Source organism: Ctenocephalides felis, unplaced genomic scaffold (genome assembly GCF_003426905.1).
Source record: "Ctenocephalides felis isolate EL2017-DRISC unplaced genomic scaffold, ASM342690v1 CF-g0.4_SCAFFOLD_01886, whole genome shotgun sequence".
Lineage (NCBI taxonomy): Eukaryota > Metazoa > Arthropoda > Insecta > Siphonaptera > Pulicidae > Ctenocephalides > Ctenocephalides felis.
The window spans coordinates 39508424-39530490 of record NW_020538040.1 but is presented as its reverse complement, the minus strand read 5'-3'; the positions used below and the strand labels follow the sequence as shown (position 1 = coordinate 39530490).

Below are 22067 nucleotides of genomic sequence, written 5' to 3'. Positions count from 1 at the left end.
CACACAGTCATACACACACACATAATAAATTGGCTGAATTTTAAAAGTTTCAATAGCTGCCACTCCATCGAGTGGTCAGCTAATCTGGCTGTATATTTCAATTTGCTCACAATATTTTGCTGAAAATTTATGATACTTTATTATTATGTATAAACCTGAATTAAAATAAATGTTAAAAACAGTCTCGACTATATCTTGTAATTCCTTCATTTGATACACTTAAGTCAACTTCCTATTTATATTGTATGGGCTTTCAATCTAAATAGATTTTTGACCCCATTATTTTTGTGTTTTCATATTTGTAAATTTACAAATTTGTGTTTGAACAATGTGGATTATCACAAAATAATGAAGCAAACCATATAGGTACTTTTAAAACTAACACTAGTTACACATTTAAAAAAATATGTTGCAAAATTACTATAATATTAATTTAGTGTATCTGTATGTTTACTTTTTGTATAAATTAACTAATACATATTTATAATTGGATAGCTAACATTATTTATCATTTTATTTTTCTAAATTAAAAGTCTCTTTATTTTAAAACAACTTTTATGAAATACACATGCAACCGTACACACCTTCATAACTCAAACTATTATCAATTAAAATTTTTAGTGATTTTTTTATTGAATTTTTAGTAAGCGTTTATTTCAGAACTATTTTACTTTTTATAATACATGTTCCTTATCACTAAAAAGTATAAAATATTTAAAAATGATATATATATAAAAAAAAAATTGATATTTTTATTAATATACATATTATTTTTCTGAAATTAGTCCCTAGTTTTTTTTAAAAAAAATTTTTTTCATCAATATTCAAAATATATTTAATGTATATTTTCTGGTCCATATTTAGCCATTCAACTTTAATTGAACGCCTGTACTAATTTTTATGATTTTTTTAAAAGTGAGATTAAATTAATTTAATTGATAAAGGAAATACAAATCAATAAGCGGGAAATAGCGACGCCCCACTACGACTGAAACCCATTCCCTCGGAATGGGTTTCAGCTCGGAAATGGCTAAGCAAGGTTACGTGCGGCCTAATCATGCACGTTTGCACTTCCCAACGTACGTTCACAATCTCTTCAATCGATCGCAAACTTTATATTTTTTGTTACTGAGAATTCGATAGTCCACAAATACAATTTTCCAAAATTAATGTAGAGTTTGGTCATAAGAGCGTCGTTTTTTTAGGAAATTAGAAATTGAATTTGACTTGTTTTGATGCATCCGCAAAGTACGAAGTTTTGTACGTAGAAGTGTGGAAGTGCTCTAGAAACAGCAAATATGTTTGATTTATGTAGGTCTTAATTATTAAAATTTTACTATATTGTTTTCGAAGGTTTTTTGGACTTTTCTATCAATTTCTAATTTTTGTACTATTATACATAAAATAAAAAAATCTAATATATTGTTCCAATTGATAGCACTGTGGTGTGAAATGGCAATGGGAAATCTTTCACCCTTTTGTTTCCTGCATCGAGCTAGATTTAAATTCAGCTTAAGAACTTGCCCTAGAGCAGGACAGCCATTATACATAAAATAATTTTTAAATTTTACTTATAACGTTTTTCACACAATTGGCATATGGTATCATGAAAATAGATTTTTCTAATATATTTTTCTCTCTGGAAACATATAATGAGGTTTTGTATGCATATGTGTTCACATAATATTTTTATTATCTAAGTATTAAAATTATGTTTAAAACAGTACTAATTACATGATCACTATTGACAGTAATAGCTATACTTGTCATGCCTGATGACATTTGCTCGTGAACTTTCGTGGACTTGCTTACTTAGAAATAGTGCTGTATCTCTGTCGATTCCGATTAATTAATCGATAATCAATATAAACATAATACTATTCTAATCAGATATAGATCGCTTGATCGCTAATCTTGAATGGTCGTATGTCATATATGATGACTGCCACCTTGATGAAATGGCATTATTTAAATATAATTTGTGGTCTTAGTCGAGTCAACCTTTGATTGAAATCAGAAGAATTTCATTTCAAAATAGGGATTATAATAACACTGAATAACACATTAAATTTTTCATTCGATTTTTGATCAACTTTTTATATTTATCACATTTGATAATCCAAAAACAAATATTTGAGGATAGATTTTAAAGTTATAGATATCTTATATTCTTTCATATGCTTCGATGTTTATATAAAAACAGCAAGGAAGAAAAAAATAATAGGGTGGAGCGTGGAGTAAAAAAAGACAGCTAATGAATTTTAAAAAAATAATTTGAAATTAACTTAGAATTTTATTGGATATAGTTCGATAGTTGCTTATTTGATAGTGTTATGTGTTGTGATTTAGTTCATTTAGTTTATACTGTATAATTATTTAAAGTCAAATTAGATCTTTGAGCCCCTTTCCTACCCTATATCAATTATTACTATATTTTATATATTCAAAAAATATAGATTGACTTATTGAATTGAATATGAATTGATTGCTTTGGTTTTATAATGCGAATTATAAATTATTCTCTAATACTTAACAAATATACTTCTTGGATTTTTATTTGCTGTCGTAGAAGAAACCCATCGTGATTTTATTGTTTTCATTTTTTTGCACTAACTATTTTAATTATATTCTTTATATTAAACAAAATACTTTTTTTTAAAAAATTAAGGATTGTAAATGCATTTTCACATTCTATATTCTGATGCATCTATTATAAAACCAAATTGAGATATTAAGTTATTCGAGTAAATGAAGTGTACTTAGTAAACAAATACGACATCGAGATTTTACGATTAACTATTTTTTCATATTCGACATCACCAATCTTTCGAATAATGTATTTGCATAGGAATTAATGTAGTAATTGTTCTATGCCGTAAAGACTAGTATAAAATAATTGCCCTGAGTGGTAATATTTGCTAAATGTCATGGAGCATTTGCCATTACAACACTAATGTCATGGGTATGTTATGGTAAAAAGAGTGCGTGAGGTTGAAGAGAATCATTCTATTGTTAATTTTTAATGTATTAACCTTTTCGAAGGAGACGTTTATGTTTTCTCCAGAAATACGATTTGCTATTTCTGTTTTCTCGACATTTCAAGTAATTCTGAATTATTTGATACCAATTGCAAGTATCTGCAAATTTTGACCTTTCCTCGATTTTAAAGATTTAAGTCATTCGTTAAATCTAAATAAGGACTTGCATTGATTAGTTTTGCGAGACGATCGGCTAAACTATTCTTTAGAATTATTAATAAAAGTGCAAATTTTTACACGTTTTAGCCAAAACACTGTTTGAATTGGTAAAGATTGACCCGCGCTTTTCCTTGGTAATTATTTGTTGAAAAAAAAATCAAATTCATTGTCGTAAAGAACATTCAAAAATATTCTAAATTTACAAAAAGTGGTTTAATTATAATAATAAAATTTTATAACATTTATCAGTTATAAAATACATATATTATAACTATTGTTCGGGCGTATTTTCGTTTTATTATATTGGTCATGAAGGTGACAATCTTCATGGCATTGAGATTTTACACAGGGTGATTGCTCTCCCTGGTAGAGGGGTATCCGAGAGTTTATTGGGACAAATTGTTCACTTCTAAAAGTAAAATCCGCTTAACATGTGTAATAAATAATTAGTAAATATATCTCTTTCATTATAACTTAGTAAAAACCAGTGATAGTAATTAGAACTGCAACAAATACATATATATCCACATTCAATGTTTAATACATAAATTCTGTAACTACGTGGCGGAAATACTATATAACGATTTTAAATATAGATTATAATAATGTTAAAAATTATTTTGTAAGTCTGCAAGTTATATACGTACATTTATAATATATTTATGATAAAAATTGTTCGGTGAGTTCAAAAAGATTGCATTGAAATACAATTTTAAATTAATATGCAATACATGATCGACAGGCTGAACTATTTGTAACGATTTCTTATGTCCTAGATAATCTCGCCGAACACTCGACTACCTCATGTCAAAGTACTAAAAATACCTTTATAATTATTATTTAAATTTCATTAACTTTGCATCTGTTACAAAAACTTGAACAACCTGAGGGCAAAAATCGACGGATACTTCTTACTTAGCATGGAAACACGTTACTTTTACGTGAAATAATGAGTGTTTGCAGCATTTGGAAACACGTTACTTTTTACGTGAAATAATGAGTGTTTGCAGGTATTTAGCCCGTGATATATATTTAATATCGAAGCGATAAAGATCTGAAAATTATATGAATACTTACAATGCGAAATATATAAGATAAACGCGTACAATCTCGAGCAATAAATTATATTATAATTATGATTTATGCCTCTTTTAATCTTTAATAAATGATTTCGGCGTACTAAGATTCGATCTTCAGTTCAAATTGAAATCCGATTCTTGCATACAGAACCATTGTTATTTCATCTTGGATACTGTTCATATATCATCTTATTGATAAAAAATAAATAAGAACGAATTATTTTTAGTTTAGAGAATCCTAAGGGTAAAAAAGCTCAGTGAAGTAGTTATGTGTTAAAAATAACACATATATATTTTTTGTAAAATTTATATGAAATAAATATAATTATAGTAGCTTTGTAAATTTTACTGTGAGATTGCATGTTTGTTCTTGTACGCCATAAAATATAATAATTTTCTTAGCTGTTCTTTGTTAATACGTCGGATTACTCTATTATGAATTAGGAAAGTATTTTCTTTCTATAATTTTAATTGCAATTATATTCTATTTCAATAAATAAACTACTTTGTGCTACAATATTTAATGCAATACCTGAATTATACAATATTGGCAAAACTAATTAGTTTTTATATCAGTTATCAAACGTGCAGTAATTACTAAACCATATTTATTTAAAATATAATGATATAATCAAGCATTATTTTTATTTATAAAATTTCAAATCAAACAAATAACATAAAACGTTAATAAAAGAAATTCATAGTAAATATATTTATTCCAGTACTTATTGTTACAGAATGCTAAACTATAAACAGCTTCAGAAATTGTCGATAGAGAAAAGTAGTAGGTAATCTAATTTAAAATAGAGAAATGAATTTAACAAACATTGGACAACAAAACATTTATATACATTAATTAGTAATCATTTTGTAATGCATTAGATATCCGACCGAGTACTTTTAGGTGTATGAGTTCTTTTGATCTCATTCTTGGTCTTTTGTAGTTTTTGTATCAAAATCTTTTTTTTAAAAATTATTAATATTATTCAAAAGCTTTAAAAACAACTTAGTTCATATTATATACTAGTACACTCAACTTTTCTTGAAGATATTTATAAAAGATAGAAGTGTTGCAACTTTGTTATTTTGAACTTTGAAAAATTAATTAATAAAGTAAGTAACAGACAATTTATTGTAGCAGGACTAAAATTTAAAAAAAACCTTTGAATCATTTTTTTCAGTTACATTTGATATATGATTTCGTCTGCTTTAATACAAATAAATAGGCTAATATTAAGAATTAATTAATGAAATAGTTGCATAAACATGAGACTGAATTAATTGTATCATATAGTAACGGATGAAAACTGATAAAATCTGAGGTAAATTTAGGGTAGGACAGAGCACAAAGTTCCAATTAGACTTACAGTAATTATATACAAAATTTAGTACCATTTTGTATGAAAACTGCTACGTAGCATAGTCCCTACGTAACTTTGGTCTATTTTTCGGCAGAGTCGGCTCCATAGCATTGAAAAAATCATGAGTTTTTTTTTTAATTATGTTGGTGATTATTTTGGTAAGCCAGTCAATATATTTTTCTAAGAAGCAGTAACCTGATTGCTACCTGTGTTGTTTAATTTTGTTTATAATCTTGATTTTTGATAGCATTTTTTAAAAACTATTAGGAAATGTAGTGGGCATTTGTGGTCACAGTTTTATTGTATTTCTTCATATACAATCATACTTTAAATTTAAGTAATTTAACCATGGTTCATGCCTCTAATCCATAGAAAACAGTAGTGCACCAAGTGCACCAAAATGCACTTCCACAAATCTAATCATACACGTACAATAAATTCTTATATATCATTTCCTAACAATTTCATTAAATATAATTACAAAATAAAACTAAATCTATAAATCAGATATATTATTATTACTGTATCGATTTTCTCCAATAACATATTTCTTCAATGTAATATATTAAATCACACGTTATACAGGTTTATGTATTATACTAAATTAATTAAAACATGATTCCGATTGCAGTATATAATTTAACTCTGACGCAATTTGTTACATTTTCTGAACTTTTATTATACAATTAGTCGATATTTGCATAGAGATGATCTTGTCAATGAATTCCATAGTTGCCAATGATATCGTTATGTTTTTATTGAAGCATAATAATTTTGAATGGCTCACTTTGCATACATCAATTCTCTCATAATTATAATTGCTCGTATGAATAATATTGCAAATGGTCATGAAGCTACTGGGTTTCACGGCTATTAAATTATTTGATTTATCAGAGGTTGCCAACGAAATAGTAACGAGAAATATCTAAATTAATGTCTAGGCCAATTTTGATTTTCTTGCCTTCTTACCATTATCATACGAGATGGTGAATAGAGTTTGTATATAACAGTTCAAGTTATACTAAAGTTCAATTGGGAATCGTATAAATAGTAAAATTTTTTTACATCAAATTTCTTCAATCAAATTATTTTACCATATTCACATGGATTAGGAAAATTATATTGAGTCGATGTAGTCCTGGTCTGAATTTTTTACTTCTTCATGTAAGTCGGTCTATAAAACAATTTAAGTATTAACATACTTAAAATCAGTGGGAAAATGTTTTTTTTATATAAAAAATCCAGCACTGAAACTACATCCATTTTTATTAAGTTAAAAAAATTCAGTCCCAAAACGCACCATTGATTGGAGTAAATATTCCGTATCCAATGCCAAACAAATGAATTTTTGACTCAATGAAGCTTCTAAATAATTTATTGAATAAGTATTTTTTTTAAACCCTCATTTCTTAATGATAATGAGCAAAGGTTGTCAATCTCTGATTAAAATGGTTAAGATGTATAGGAAACGATGCATGGTGTTTATTGCCGGAATGGTAATGAAAAATATTGTCTTAAAATATTCATAGAAATATGAATATTCAAGAATAAATTATTTCTTTTTTTTCAAGTACCAGATATGAAATGTAATAATAATTAAATAATTAAAATTGATTTGGATGACAGCAATAACCTAATTTGAATGAATATTTACGGATCAGCTAAAATATGTATATTTTTTGTGAAATTAATTAAAATTATAAGCAATTATGTCCTATTTAAATGATAATAAAATTATAATAATAAATTTATAGATCTAATGCTTCTGTGTGCTATGATTTGGATGACTGCCACGATCTAATATTTACGGATTTAATTAGCGGAATTATTACTTTTTCTGCTAAATTCATTAAAATTTTAATAATAAAATTTGATTAATAAATTTAGAGAGATTTTGAATTGTGAGATAGAGATAGATGGATAATAATTAATTGATTTAATTTGATCATTTTATGCTATATATCTATGCTCTATTTGTTTTTAATTCTTTAACTCCATATGTAATTTTGGTTTATAAGAATCTATTATTACTAAGAAATTGCCAGGAAATCCGATTTGTTAATTTTTGTTTTTTCGAAATTATCGTTTTTTCTCTTTCAAGTCATTTTGAAACCTTTCGAGACTAAACTTTCTTAAAAAGGGCTGCACTAATTACCAAAATTTGAAATCCGCGCAAAAAGTGCCAAAATCTTTATCCACGTTTTAGCTAAAAATTCCAAACCAATTTTAAAAATTTAAGGATTGGGGATTGAGCTGATTAGTTCCTGGTAAAAATTAATTTCTTAATTAATTGGTACCAAACCATTTATGATGATCATTGACCATTTTTGAATGATCATTGTATGATGATAGTTTGTTTTTAATGAACATTCTATAATATTATAGACATTCGAAATTTGTTTTAATTATGAAAATTTATCAGGTTTAGAGTAATGGGCCGCATTAAAAATTCAAAATTGTATCGTCACAATGTTTAAATATGCTAAACTTTATTCTTACTAAATCGAATAATTACATGTATCGGGAAGTTCATGCAACTTGCCGTAAGGCTTAAGGCAATATGCCACATACACCTAGTCTTACTTCTGACGCGACTAATTTTCTTTGCATTCTCCATCATTTTGCGGAAAATGCTAATATTGTGGATTTAATCCTACAAACTTTTCTACGGACTCAATCGTATCAAATAGTGACATGATTGGACTTTTCAAATGTCAGTTTCCCAAAGGATATGCATCTATGGAAAATCGGCTGATAGATTATGATAAAACGAATCCGATTCAGCATGAGATCATTATATATTATATGGCTGAACATATCGGTGGTGTCAACAAGTAGTTCATGGACGACAAAGGCAAATCCAAGCATCAACAGTCGACACTCGTGTCAATTCACTTTCAAATCAATTAAAAATCATGTATAGGTACTATAAATTACCGTAGTAATGAATATCATAAGTAATCAATACTACTACTTCATCAAATGTTAGAAAATGTTGATGTTTTCATTGATCGGATGTTTTGTTTGTAGTGTAAATAAAATAGCAGAGTGCAAAGTTGTGTGGGACCAGAATGCATGGGTGCCAAAAAATTATAATGCAAAAAATTATTTATTGTTTTTGAAGTATGGAATAACTTATTGAAGTCTATATCAATGGTATTAGTACATATAAATACCAATTGTATAAATAGGATTTGGATATATAAATATATACAATGTATAATGATTAAATACCAATGTATGTTAATAGAGATTAATTTATTATTATTTATTATTATTTTTATTTTTCAAATTGATAAAAAAAAATCTGATAGTTTTAGTTCCTAATATCAACTTTAAGACAGTCCGCATTTCAACTAAAGTTTTGTGGTTTTTCTTCCTAAGTAAATAATTATTTTATAGTATATATCAAATTTTCTTACATTTTTTTTATCTATGATCAAAATAAGTAAATACAATGTTATTCTCAAAATTTTGATTCACTTGTCGCTAAGGTATAAAATTCCAAAAAACAAATGAAATTTTACCCATGTTATTTCCGCAAAAAAAGTAAATCAATTTGGAAGCACTTGAGACCCTGGGAGCAAAAAAATTCGAAAAGATCATATATATACATACATAATGGCCATACGACCTTAAATAAAATGTCAAAAAATAAAAAAAAGAGAGATATCTCATAGGAGATAATCTCTTAAATGCATTAACACCCAGCATATTGTCTTAAAAAATGTATATTATTTTGATTGACAATAAAACTATGCAAAATAAAAAAATATATATACATATATATCAATGTCGAAACAAATAGAATCGCTTTAGTTTTTATGAATAGCTGTTATTAATCATGATTTTATATTTTTGGAAATTCTTTCTTTCTTTCTCAAAATGCGTTGTAATTACTCCTTATGCGGTAATCGGAGTCAGATGAAAATTTTAGAAAAAAAAATAGCTAACATATTTCTATATTTAGGCACTTCTAAACATATTTTGATATTTTGATATTTGCGATGCTGAATGGGATGTTTTACTTGATGATGCATCTAATACGGCTTAACAATCAATCTTGAAAGATACGTGCGCTGTTTTCCATCTTTATTACTAGATGTAACAAAATCGCATTTTTGTTTAGATTTTTATAAAAAAATGTAACACAGCAACCGCTAGCTTTTAACAAATTAAATATCTGTATATCAATTTGTAGCGAGCTTCAATTATGGAACCAAAATTAAAGATAATTTTACGACAAAAAATATATATTAAATAGAGATAGGTTTGAATACATTTTATTTTAATGGTCATATATATTATAATATTAATTCAAATTTTTATAACATTTTATTTACCGCTCAATATTCAAAAAATAAAAAAATGTCGTAATAACTGACGCTAATATAATTATATCATTTAAAATATATACCATAAACTTTCACATGGTCCATCTCATTATCTTTCCAAACATTCTCTTTCAAATCTCATCTCGTCTTTAAAATCTCGTTTTTGAAACATATTAACGTTTTTAAATTAGAATTTTAGTTTTATTACGTTTACCTAATATTCAAATAAATTAATTCTTAATTCGCATTTCTTTTGAATATATAACTACGTGACATTAATAATGTGAAAGTGTAGTATAGTAATGACAGAATGATAAATTTGTGCATATATTATATTCCGAGTGATATCTTTTTTTCGAGAATTGTATACGAAATTACATAAATGAATCATTTTAGTGACAAATCTATTGAGTGAATATAATGAATTAATTTTAAACTATAAATGCAATATCATTACTATTAGACTGCGCTATTGAAGGAATCAGTTTTAAATATTTGTTTGGTAATTGTTAAATGATAAACCTTCCAAATAGGAAAAAGTAGGAAAAATAACACTTGTGAATACGTATGTGTATGTGAAGGTAAATTTTGCAATTTCTAAGCGATTTTTTTTCAAACACTGCTGCATCTACCTTCACAATTTAAATACAATAACTTGAACTGATTAGTTTTCTGAGATCATAGATAGTAATTCTTACAAAAATAAAAATTACATAAAAAAGTTTTCAGGAAATTAAAAATTAAATGAAAAATGTTTTTTAACATATATTTGAATTTTACGATATTTAAAATTACATAAGAAACTTCTTACAAAATTAACAGTTTAAAGTGAAAATGTTTAAAACACTTATATGATTCTAAAATTATATGAAAAATATTAGTTACTAAAGGTCGATCTGGAGGTTTATTTGTCATTAATTGTTTTGTTAGGTATGAAATTGATTATCAAAAAGAATTTCATCATTTAATGAGGTGTAATTACAAAACTCAATGTTTAGATAAATGTTTCGTAGGTGGTTTATATAGGAAACAAATGCTTTTGTAGTTTTTTTGGAAAGTTTTCATCGGAAATCCTCAAATGCTTTACAATATTCAAAACTTATATTGTCAGGAATTGCATCGATTATTTTTTGGTAAAGATCGCAAATATTGCTATAAGTGCTGCAAATACTTTAGAAGTCCACTACTCAGCCGAAAAAATAATTTACAATGCAATTTTTATATTTTTTTTTTCTAAATCTAATATAACTATACTCTTAACAAGGTTAAAGATTTATTAGTAAGACCAAAAATCCTTTATAATAATTTGTCATAACTTATTTGTAGGCGGCCAACTAGTTTCTACATTCGACAGTGCAATTATATAGAACATTTAATATATAAAAATTATTATGGAAAGTGGAAGCTATGTGGGTGCAAAGTAATGTTCTATTTAACAAGCCTTTTAGTACGTTCTATTGCTTATTGCAATTGCATATACCTAAATAGAATATTATATAATAATCATTAGACTGTAATAATTTGCAAATGTGATCTATATTATTTTGATAAAAAAAGATTTAATTTTATCTATCATATACAAATCGCTGATAAAATACATATTTTCAATAATATTTGAGAAAATAATACATACATTTTTTCTTTTTATATGGTTGATCTCTGGTGCAAACCGTTTGTTCTCAAAATAATTAGCGATGAAGCAATTTATTTTTATTTTCTAGTTTATTTTATTAAATTATGTGTGTCCTAGAATAAATAATTAACCACTTTTTCCAATGTACTCGACAAAATATCTCTCCGTTCGCCTTGATGGTATTTTTTTGTGATTGATTACAAAAAATCTACCTCAAGAATATTTACAACCCAAGTAAAAATAAGTTCACTCGGAATGAAGAAATAAATTCCATTCGTGTTTGTTTGCCCAACTCATATTTACAATGTATTATTAAAAGTATAAAACATGCATCGTTTTTTCCACGAAACTTGCTTTTATAATGATGCATTGTGTTGAAGACTTACTCTTTATAATTACGTTTATTATAATAAAGGAATTTATTGCAAATTATTACTTTAAAAAATAATAACATATTCTTTGATACCAAAACAGTGTTGTTTGATCGGCGACGTTTAATTTTTGTTTAACTTCGAGTCAAACTTAATGACTTGATTATCCGTTAGAGTTTTTAGACTGAGGGCCAACGGTACGATATTGGAAGATATTTACATTATTTGTTACTAAGTTTGATAAATAAAAATATCTACATTTTAAATTCAAATCTGCTGAAAAAACAATTGTCAATAATATTCAAAATAGCTTAGCGTTAAATGGTACAAGTAAGAGTAATGGACCGATTCTGCCGCATAACAGACAAATGTTATGACAAGGCTATGTTATGAAGACTTTTCCATACAAATTCGTTCTAAATATTGACAAAAGCCTTGTGCTTGATATGCAAGCGTTTTTCTCAGGTTGTCAAATAGAAAACCTAACCTAGAAACTGTACAAATGTCAAAAAACGATCTTAGATAAAATGGTCTTTCTGACACAGCTTCATAACATACAAGTAACGTTGCAGTTTATGTGTAAAACGCCCGAATGCACAGCAAATACATTCTGACAGTATCCAAACTGATTCAGTTGCATAATGTATGGAAGATGGATAATGCAAAATGGCCTTGCCATAACATTGGTCTGTTGTGCGGTAGAATCGGCCTTTAAGTTTGGGAATATTAACTATAAAGGCTGTCTTAACGATTGTGAAGAAAAATACTTTACCTAGGGTGCAATAATAGTTACGCATAAAATATCTATTTATTATAGTAGGACTCGTAGTGGTTAGGGCAATGGGCAAGTTTGGTACGTGTCTCGGAGAGTCTGATGTCAGAGTGACATCGGTTTTGACTTGTAAATATAGATAGAAGGCATTGCTGCATAAAAAAATTCATCAGCACTCTAGAAATTGTAGATAATACTAAATTTGATCACATAGAGATGGTACGACTGCTTGGGTTGCCATCTATAAACAGCTCATACGATCCTTATAGGACCTTTAAGTTCTGATCGCTTGTTTCTATTAAAAACTGACTCCATTGATATATTCATATATTTTATGCATTTATGCCATGGTTATGCTTATAAAATAAATGGTGCGAATTCTCTCGGATATATCAGGAAGTAATTAGTATCGACACGACATTCTGAACTTGATGTAGATTTCGAGTTCTTGAATAAATCGTTTGTGATTTGATGCGAAAAGTGATATACGCATTGTAACCTGATAAGCCGTGTGCTGTTTGCGAACAATCATTTTTATTGCGTCAATGAAATTCTTTTTGGCGAATTGGACAAGTCTGCGAAGAAATGAATTGTTCTTATTACTTTACTGAATTATTTGAATTTTTATTAAAAATGAGAAGAGAGCCCGTCGTGGGGTTAGAGGTAACGAGTAATAGCAATTCCTAGTCCCGGGTTAGATTTCAACGTTGGCCCGCTCGTCAAGCAGTATGGTACCAGATTATAGATCCCAAGTCAAACAATTTTTCGATGGTATTGCTGCAGCTTACACGCATAACTATTATATTAACCATTCTTCAGAGATAGGGTTGCTTTTCATGAAATATTTGGTTATTACTTCAAACAAACAGCTTATAGTGCAAGCAATTCTGAATAGTTCTGATTGTCAAGCTAATGATGCATGGCATCGTGCCTTAAGGCAAATTGCTATAACTTCACGTATCATAAAATTTATTTGAACACATAGATTTTTTGGAAAATTTATAGACAAAATATCGAAGCGCGTACGCGCCGCGTCTGACGGTTAAGCATCATAAATTTTGGTATGGAAGCCATAGAAATGTAAACAAAATTTTTACTTACTACTAAGATCTCTATAAAATATCTGATCATTGGATATGCATATGTTTTATGATCATTTTTGACCGCCAAATGGCATATTTTCAAACTTGGATCTATGGATATGCCTTATCAAAAATTTCACATTTTTCATTTTTTCATTGCAAATGAAATCATTTGAATCATTCAAATCGGACGCCCCGTTCTCTAAAACTGATTTGCCACTTTTGGCATTTTGCTCCGTATCTCCGAAACGACTGGACCTGTCTCTGCACAAAACTACTCAGCACTACTCTTCATCAATGGGAATCGAATGCTATTTGAATCATTCATACTTACACATCCATACTTACTTACTACACACGCACATACACATATCCGTTTTTTTTAATTTTTGTGAGGTAGGCCAAAATGTTCAGAAGGCTTTGTAGCATAAAAATATATAAAAAAAATTATTTTCTATTTTATTGCGATGACTATAACTTACCCTCCGGAAAGTTAAGAAAATAAGTAAGAAATAATTCTTTAGAATTGAGTGAAATAAATCTCACAAATAGATGTTAATCAATAACGGTTTGGTTCTCTCAATTACATCAATACCTCTCATAGTATTGTAAATTAAATAGTTATTCCAATATCCGTATCTTATGTTTACAGCTATCTTGCAAATTCTAAAAAACGGATTTAACAAATGTATTAGTTAATTTTATTCGCATTTTGGTACATGACTTCGATTAACTTTAAATATATTTCAGTTATTTAATTATGTCACGTAATTTAAATTGAAAGTGAAATAATTTGCAATTTACATTTGTCATTCGCTATTACTTTCTTTTTGTATTCCGCTTACTACTTTATTTTTTGTAAGTATAATACCTGAAAAAATAGTTGAATTGCATAATTAAAAATTTAAAAAAAATATAATGAATACATGCGTGTTTGTAATTTTACAGAGACATACATTTCTAGAACCAAACACCTAATTACTTAATCATTAAAAAAGCTTTGCGAATGTTAAATGTGGGTATGTTAATGAACTAAATATTTATCAATTTCAAATTTCCTCAGCAAGTTTGCACTGATTCAAAGAAGGAAATCATTAAGTATTCAATGCGATCAAGATCGATCGATATTTTATAATTATATATATTTGCAGCGGCGCGTCGAACGATATTTTTCAATATCATAACGGGTCCGAAAACGCTCTTACCCGAGACGTATTATCAACAAATTTAATTTATAGCACTCTTGATTATTTAATTATTATAGCTGGTCATAAATTATTCGGCCTGAATTTTATTAAGGAATTTTGGTATTTATCCGGTTACGTTGTATATTTTCTCTTGGATATATCGTGCTGAAATTATACATTGTTCCTCTAATGGATATGAAACGTGCTGAATCTTTATTGATTAAAACTTTTTAATTAACTCAAACAAAATACTTTGATTAACTGACTGAAATCTTACAATCAAACAAAAAAATTTAATGCCACTCAGTTGTTATATGTGACGAATTTTATCCATCGCAATCAGAAACTAATTTGCAAATGTAAATATACATCACTACAGTCTGATGTTATGTGACTTAAGCTTATTACTGTTAGTTTACAATAAGAAATTTTCGATTTTTTTCTAAAATTTTTGACTTATGCAATTCTATTTTTTTTTAATTTATCATACCTATAATAGAAACTGAAGCTTTAAATTAAATATAAAATATAGTTACAAAAATAGCAAATGACATATGTAAAACTGGAAACTATTTTGTTTTAATTCTCATTCCGTGGCTTAGTTAAATAACTAAAATATTTTAAAATTAATTGAAGTGAAAATTCAAATAAAATTAACGAACACATTTTTTTATTGATATTTTAAAATTTGTTAGATAGCTGCAAATAAAAGCATAATTTATCAATAATACTAATTCTTGTTATAAAGGTAGTTCATTCGTGTTTTGAAATCTTATAGTAATTAGTATAGTAATTAGTATACAAAAGTATTAGTCCTTTTGCTACGAGTGTCGTCCATGGACGACATGTTCTGTGTTGGTTTTTGCTTTTTAACTATAAGTTGAACTATTGGCACCTTCAATTTTCATTGTAATTTTTAGTTTATTAGAAGGGCAATTTTTGATTTTTCAAAACATTTTTATCAATAATGATAGAAGTATCTTAAAATGAATCGTTGAGCTTGGTCCTTTCGTTAGCACTACTAATAGACATGCTGTTTCTACAAATATACCTATTCCTATTATTCTGTGTATTTTTATAATGACAACTACTACTTTAAAAAAAATGTTCGCTAATTCCTAAGAAACGGCTTAGCCGATCGTGGTACAAAACTAAGAAACACGAGCCTTTCCATTCGGATGCCGTCGCTCCGACAACAAAATACATACAAATTTTGAAATGCCCGAGTGGAAAGGGTTAGAACACATGGACGAAGGCTAGTATACACAGATATATTTTCTAGTTTTGCTGTCAAACGATTCAGAATCGCTGGAACCGACTAAAAACATAAAATTAGCGAATTGGACTTAATGACTAAAACATTTTAAAACCTTTTCTCCAGGAAGTTATTAAAATAAAGTGTGATCACGATTTGAAGGTTCATTTTCTTTTGTATCTTTCTACTGTTGACAAACTAATTGTACGACACTTTCAGAATATTGAAGTAACTCTTAAATAATTATTTCTTTAGCAGAACATGGTTTTGAAGAGAGAATAAGAACATTGACGATAATCTGATTACAATCTTATCTCGTTTTATATGTTCGTGCCTGCCATATAAATCGTCGAATTGATCAGACTGCGCTTGATACTGATCTCCGAATGCACAATTTACGAGCCCATTTCAAACAGCCTCACATCGCTAAATATATATATGACAACGATTTCAATCAATTACTTAATAAGCACCTTTATGACCAACCCGAAAACGTACGTCAATTTGATCAGAATTATTGATGGTAATTATTATTATTGGTCAATTTTATGATGTTGGATTTATTAGCAGATGACGAAATTTAAAACGATTTCACGTCATAATTTAGTGTTATAGCAATACGCACTGTAAATATGCTTTTAAAAATTATTAACTTGCATGTAGATATCAATGTGCACAAGACTAGACTTAACAACTAAAATATTTAACATGGTGTGAATTTAACATGAAGATCATGGTTTTGGCAGAAGGTAAGTACAAACTTGCTTATAGTAGTGCTTTTTTAACGTATGCTGCTTATTAGTTTATTTTATTCATATAATATTACTATTTGCTTATTGCTTTCAATAATAATTTTGAGTAATTGATGCCGCAGGAGGTGGGTAATTAATGCAATTAATCCCTGATCGCTGAATATCACAATGAAACTTTATAATATCTGTTGGATTTTTTATTACAGTGTTTCGCCATGCTGGTTCACCTGCCAGTGGTATTCTGTCGCCCTCATTCAAGGAGCGACATCATAGCTGGAGAGGATTTCCTGGCTCTGTTTATGTCAGCCAGTAATGAAGATGATAGAACTGATCTTGAAGTTCAAGCAAGTACCATGCAATACGACGTAGCGGCCTTAAGGCCAATAAGCAGAGGCTCCCGAAGTAGCAGATATGAAAAAGAACACTCAAACGATCTTGATAGAGGTGTTAAGATTGAATATCTTCCTTTGGAAGCCATGTTTACAACTGTTAAACAAAAGGATGATATCGATGATGGCTCTGAGGAAGATGATATAGAAATGAGAAAAATATCTGATGATATTCAACAAAGACTGAGGCGAATATACACGCAGCACCAGGAAATTAATAGTAAAACCTCGAGCGAACAAACGCGCGTTAAAGATACTAGGCCTGCTCAAGTAATTGCTGTCAGTGTGTCATCTTCTGTAGGTGTTTCTAGAGTGCATAAAAATCCAGTCACCGAGAAAGTAGTTGGCAGGAATAAAGTTTCTGCGGCCGATGATGCTGTCGTTATTTCTAAGAACAAAAAAAGTGATTTTAACATCGATGAAGGCGAACCCACTACTAAAGAAAAAGATTATATTCAAGGAGAGTCGACAAATAAGCATGCAGTAATAACTGCACCAGGCGCGAACGAAGCTTATTTAGAACAACAAAGGACTCGTCATCAAAGAAGACAAGAACCGATGCATCCATATCATCAGACTATCATTTTCCATAATGAAAATAAAGAAGGAGCACAGGCGAGATCTGTATCTTACAGCTCCGTCGTGCAGTCATTTAATCCGTCTGGTGAATGGAAAGGAACTGATGCAAAGGATATGCCTGTTAGCAAGAATATTACAGATTTTGACGAAGATATAAAGAAATTTACGGGAAAGATCTTTAATGAGCCTGCTAAAAACTACGGAGAACCAGAAAAAATATATTCGGAGCCAGCTAAAATATATTCAGAACCAGCAAAGGTATACGGACAACCAGAGAAAATTTATTCTGAACCTGCTAAGGTATACGGAGAGCCAGCTAAAATATATTCAGAACCCGCCAAGATATATTCCGAACCAGCAAAAATCTACTCAGAACCGGCAAAAATATACGGTGAACCAGCAAAGGTGTATAGTGAACCAGAAAAACCATATCAGGAACCTTCCAAGTTTGGCGCTATTGTGAAACCTATAGTTTCAGTCAAATTTGGAACACATATTTCACCGGATAAAGAAGAATTCATTACACATCCAGTAGAAGCAAAAACTAAAACTGATAAACCAACGCAAGTTCCTCCGACGATAGTAGATTATAGTAAGAAAACTTATGATGAATTAAATGCACCTCGGGAAGAAGTTAATTTTGAATCTAAGAAAATAGTAGATGATGGAAGTTACCGGCCTAGTGAACACGAGCACGTTGAACAAAATTGGGAAGAACCCGAACAAGACTACAGGCCGGTGACGCCAGTTCCACGAGGCGAGCAGTATGAATCAACTCCTGAACAGAATTATGAGGTTGATGAAGCTGTCAGCGTCCAGACAAATGGACGGGCACACGGAGTGCAATCTCCCAAGAAAAAAGATGATGAAAATCAAAAAGTGGGCTATGTTGTGGAAGGAAGAAACTTCCGAAAGTATCGTGTTGAGGAACGGACTGCAGATGGTTTTATAGTTGGTGAATACGGAGTGGTCAGTCACGACGACGGTAGTTTAAGAGGCGTCAGATATACGGCCGATGGTACAACGAATCCTAGGCTAATATACGACGCGCTAATGAAGTTCTTGTCATTATAATGTGGTATACATTTGATACTGCCTTTAATACGCTTCTTTGTTGTTAATGTCTGGATGTATTCTAATCAACAAATATTATACAACCACACGTAGAATTAAGACGTTTTTAGATCTAACTATGAGACTGATTTAGGTCCATCGGTTGAAATGAAAGCTGATTTTGAATAAATTACCGTACTGTATGTTACTTTGGATAGTGATGTGATTTGTTTTGCAAAGTGACTCGTTAAATAAATATAATACTCATGGACTGCCATTTTATGTCTTTAATATTTAAATTTAATATTTAATGTTATTGCTGTTTAGCTGGTTACGATATAGTTGCAATTTTCAAATTTAGATGTTATGTGATAATAAGATAAAGTTTATGTAGGTATTTCTGTAAGAAATATTATTGTATGCATCATTATTGAGCAATGTAGAGATATATCCTGTAATGAAAACCTTCAAGTTGATTGTGTTTCAAATTTTGATTTACATTACCTCGCAATGTTGTATTTTCACATTACACATTTTTGTTTGGGCTCCCTCATGAGTAAGTGGCTAGAGCGATGGGATTTGATTCGGGGGTTCCTTGTTTGATACCCGCTTCGAGCAGCCTGATATCAAGTAGTAGTGATATCGGTTTCTTCCTGTATAAGCTTTGTAACTTTGTTCTAATTGAGTAGATATTATAATAAAATATTTAATTCCATAAATTTAAATCAATCGGAAAAGTATCATATTAAAAACATTTTTACTCGAAATACGTTTATTTATACGAAAATGCCCAATTATAAAATTAAATGCTAGTCATATTTCTATTTAATTTTTGCATATTTCAAATTTCTATCACATTTATAATAATCCTATTATTCAATTCATATGATTTAGCATTGCTAGGTGACAAATCTTTTAATTTTATAGAAATCAAAATATGAAACACATTTACTAATTATATCTCTTTACTATTGTAATCAAAATATTTGCTATAGAGATGACTTGATGTTTATTTGCAAATATCTTTTTGATACATGTTAAAGTAAATTATAATGCATTTCTAGATATTTTTGCAAATTTTTCTCTTTTTATCTCAATAGCAAAACAATTTAGTCTTACTGTTAGATGAAGATTTTGTAGAAATGTTTTGTAAATATAATTATTAAGTCATATTTTTTCACTTATATGTAGTAAATAAGATATTGCAGTATTGATTTTTTATTAATTAAACTCATGTTATTGTACTTTTTGAGATTTTTTCATTTGACAGACCATTAGAAATTTTCATGTATAACGTTATGCTTAATCTTGCTTAGACTTTATTTTTATAGATTTAGGTGTAAATATATGAAACTATGTAATCATTATTATAACAATTTAGAAACAACATAATTTATTTTCGTTATTTTAAATAATTTTATTTAAATACGTTTTAATGTTAGATGTCAATGAAAGTGTTTTACCGATGTTCTTAATAAACGTAAACGTTCATTTAGTTATAATTTTTCATTTATTTTAGGTAGATAATCCAAAAGTATTTTAATTAATTTTAACATTTGTCAATCAGTCTGATTCAGGAGTTGTAAATATTTTAATGCATTTAAGGACCAACCTTCGACAGCTAATTAAAGAATTAAGTTTTGTGAACTATTTAATTTTTTAATTTAATTTAGTTCACATAAGTGTTACCTAGACTCGATAGGTTTCATTGTTAAACAAATTGTAGAAATTAATATGTCCAATAATTTATATTTCTGTAATAAAATTTATTGCAATGTAAATTGTCGTTTTATTTTTATTGTGCATAAAATGTTTTATTTATTGTGTCATAGTGGTTCTCCTATAGTTTGCATTAAGTGAAGTCATTAGTAAATTAATTGGCAGAGTGCATTTTTATCATGTCGATAAATATTCCTGTCAGTTTCATTGTTTGTGTAAAACTTGAATGATATCGTAAATTTCTTTAACTTTTATCAACCATAAACTTTTATTGAAGCTATAAAAATGAACATTTCTTTACATGCAGACACTTAATACATGTTGTTACGTGTATCGTTCACAATATTTTACTCTAAATTTTTACAGTTTAATGCATACAATACAATAATTTGAAAAAAATATAAATTTTTAATTTTTTGTCAGGAAAATTATTAAAACACTAAAAAAAACTGTTTAGCATCTAAACAGCTCAAGGCCTCTGTAGTATTTTGTCATATGTGAAATAAGATATTTCACAAAATTATTGTGATTTTAATATAGCCTCTTCATAATAAATAGAATTTAAACGGTGACGATATTTAACTGTTACTTTTCAGAATAAAGTTTCCGCTTTTTACGAAGAGACGTTCGATTTTTACCAAAAATTAATCAGACCGATTAATGTCTTCTTAACCAACTGATGTCTTTTGAACAATTAATACTTTTCTTAAATTGGGTCAAGATTTTTAGCAAGAACTTGCACACAATTTTGCACTAATTAAGGGAAATTGTTATCGAGTTTTTGAAATCGGTTCAGCCGTTTTTGAGAAAAGGTCAAATTGTGGCTACATACACACACATTGTTGCACTGTTTCCAATTTCCTGAGCAATTTAGAAAATCAGATTTTCAAGATTTTTATTATAACAAAAATGGGTAGTGCAATTCGTGTTAGATATGATCATATTTTAAAATATTTTGATATTTAACTTCCCGTAGCGTAAGTTGTAGTGATCGCAAAAAAATTATAATGAATTTTTTTATATATTTTTACGATTCACAGATATCTGTGTGTGTGTGTTACAAATTTTCAAATCCGGATCAACGGATTTGAATAATTCAAAAAACTTTCGATTTGTATTGATAAGGAGACGTGGTGATTAGTTTTTGGCAAAGGCAGATTTCACCGTTAGATAAATTTAAATATATAAAAAAATTTAAAATATAAAAAAAATTTTAATTTTGTCAAGACAATTTTTTTCAAAAACTTCAAAATTCTCAAAAATCTCATTTTTTAAGTTTTCAAAAATTTTAAAGGTTTTTTAAA

At 28.4% G+C, this 22067-nt stretch overlaps 1 protein-coding gene across 2 annotated transcripts in view; it reads left to right on the top strand.

Moving 5' to 3' along the window:
* Positions 1-22067, top strand: part of LOC113376748 (nuclear receptor subfamily 2 group E member 1-like) — a 352594-nt gene that overhangs the window by 101487 nt on the left and 229040 nt on the right. Inside the window, exon 2 of one of the 2 annotated variants that reach the window (XM_026616789.1) lies at positions 17230-19143. The exons of the other annotated variant lie outside the window; for it this stretch is intronic. Within the exon in view, the coding sequence (XP_026472574.1) occupies positions 17230-19065 (1836 nt within the window). The 3' untranslated portion in view covers positions 19066-19143. Of the gene's footprint in view, positions 1-17229; positions 19144-22067 lie in introns of those variants that run through there. 2 annotated transcript variants of the gene reach the window in all.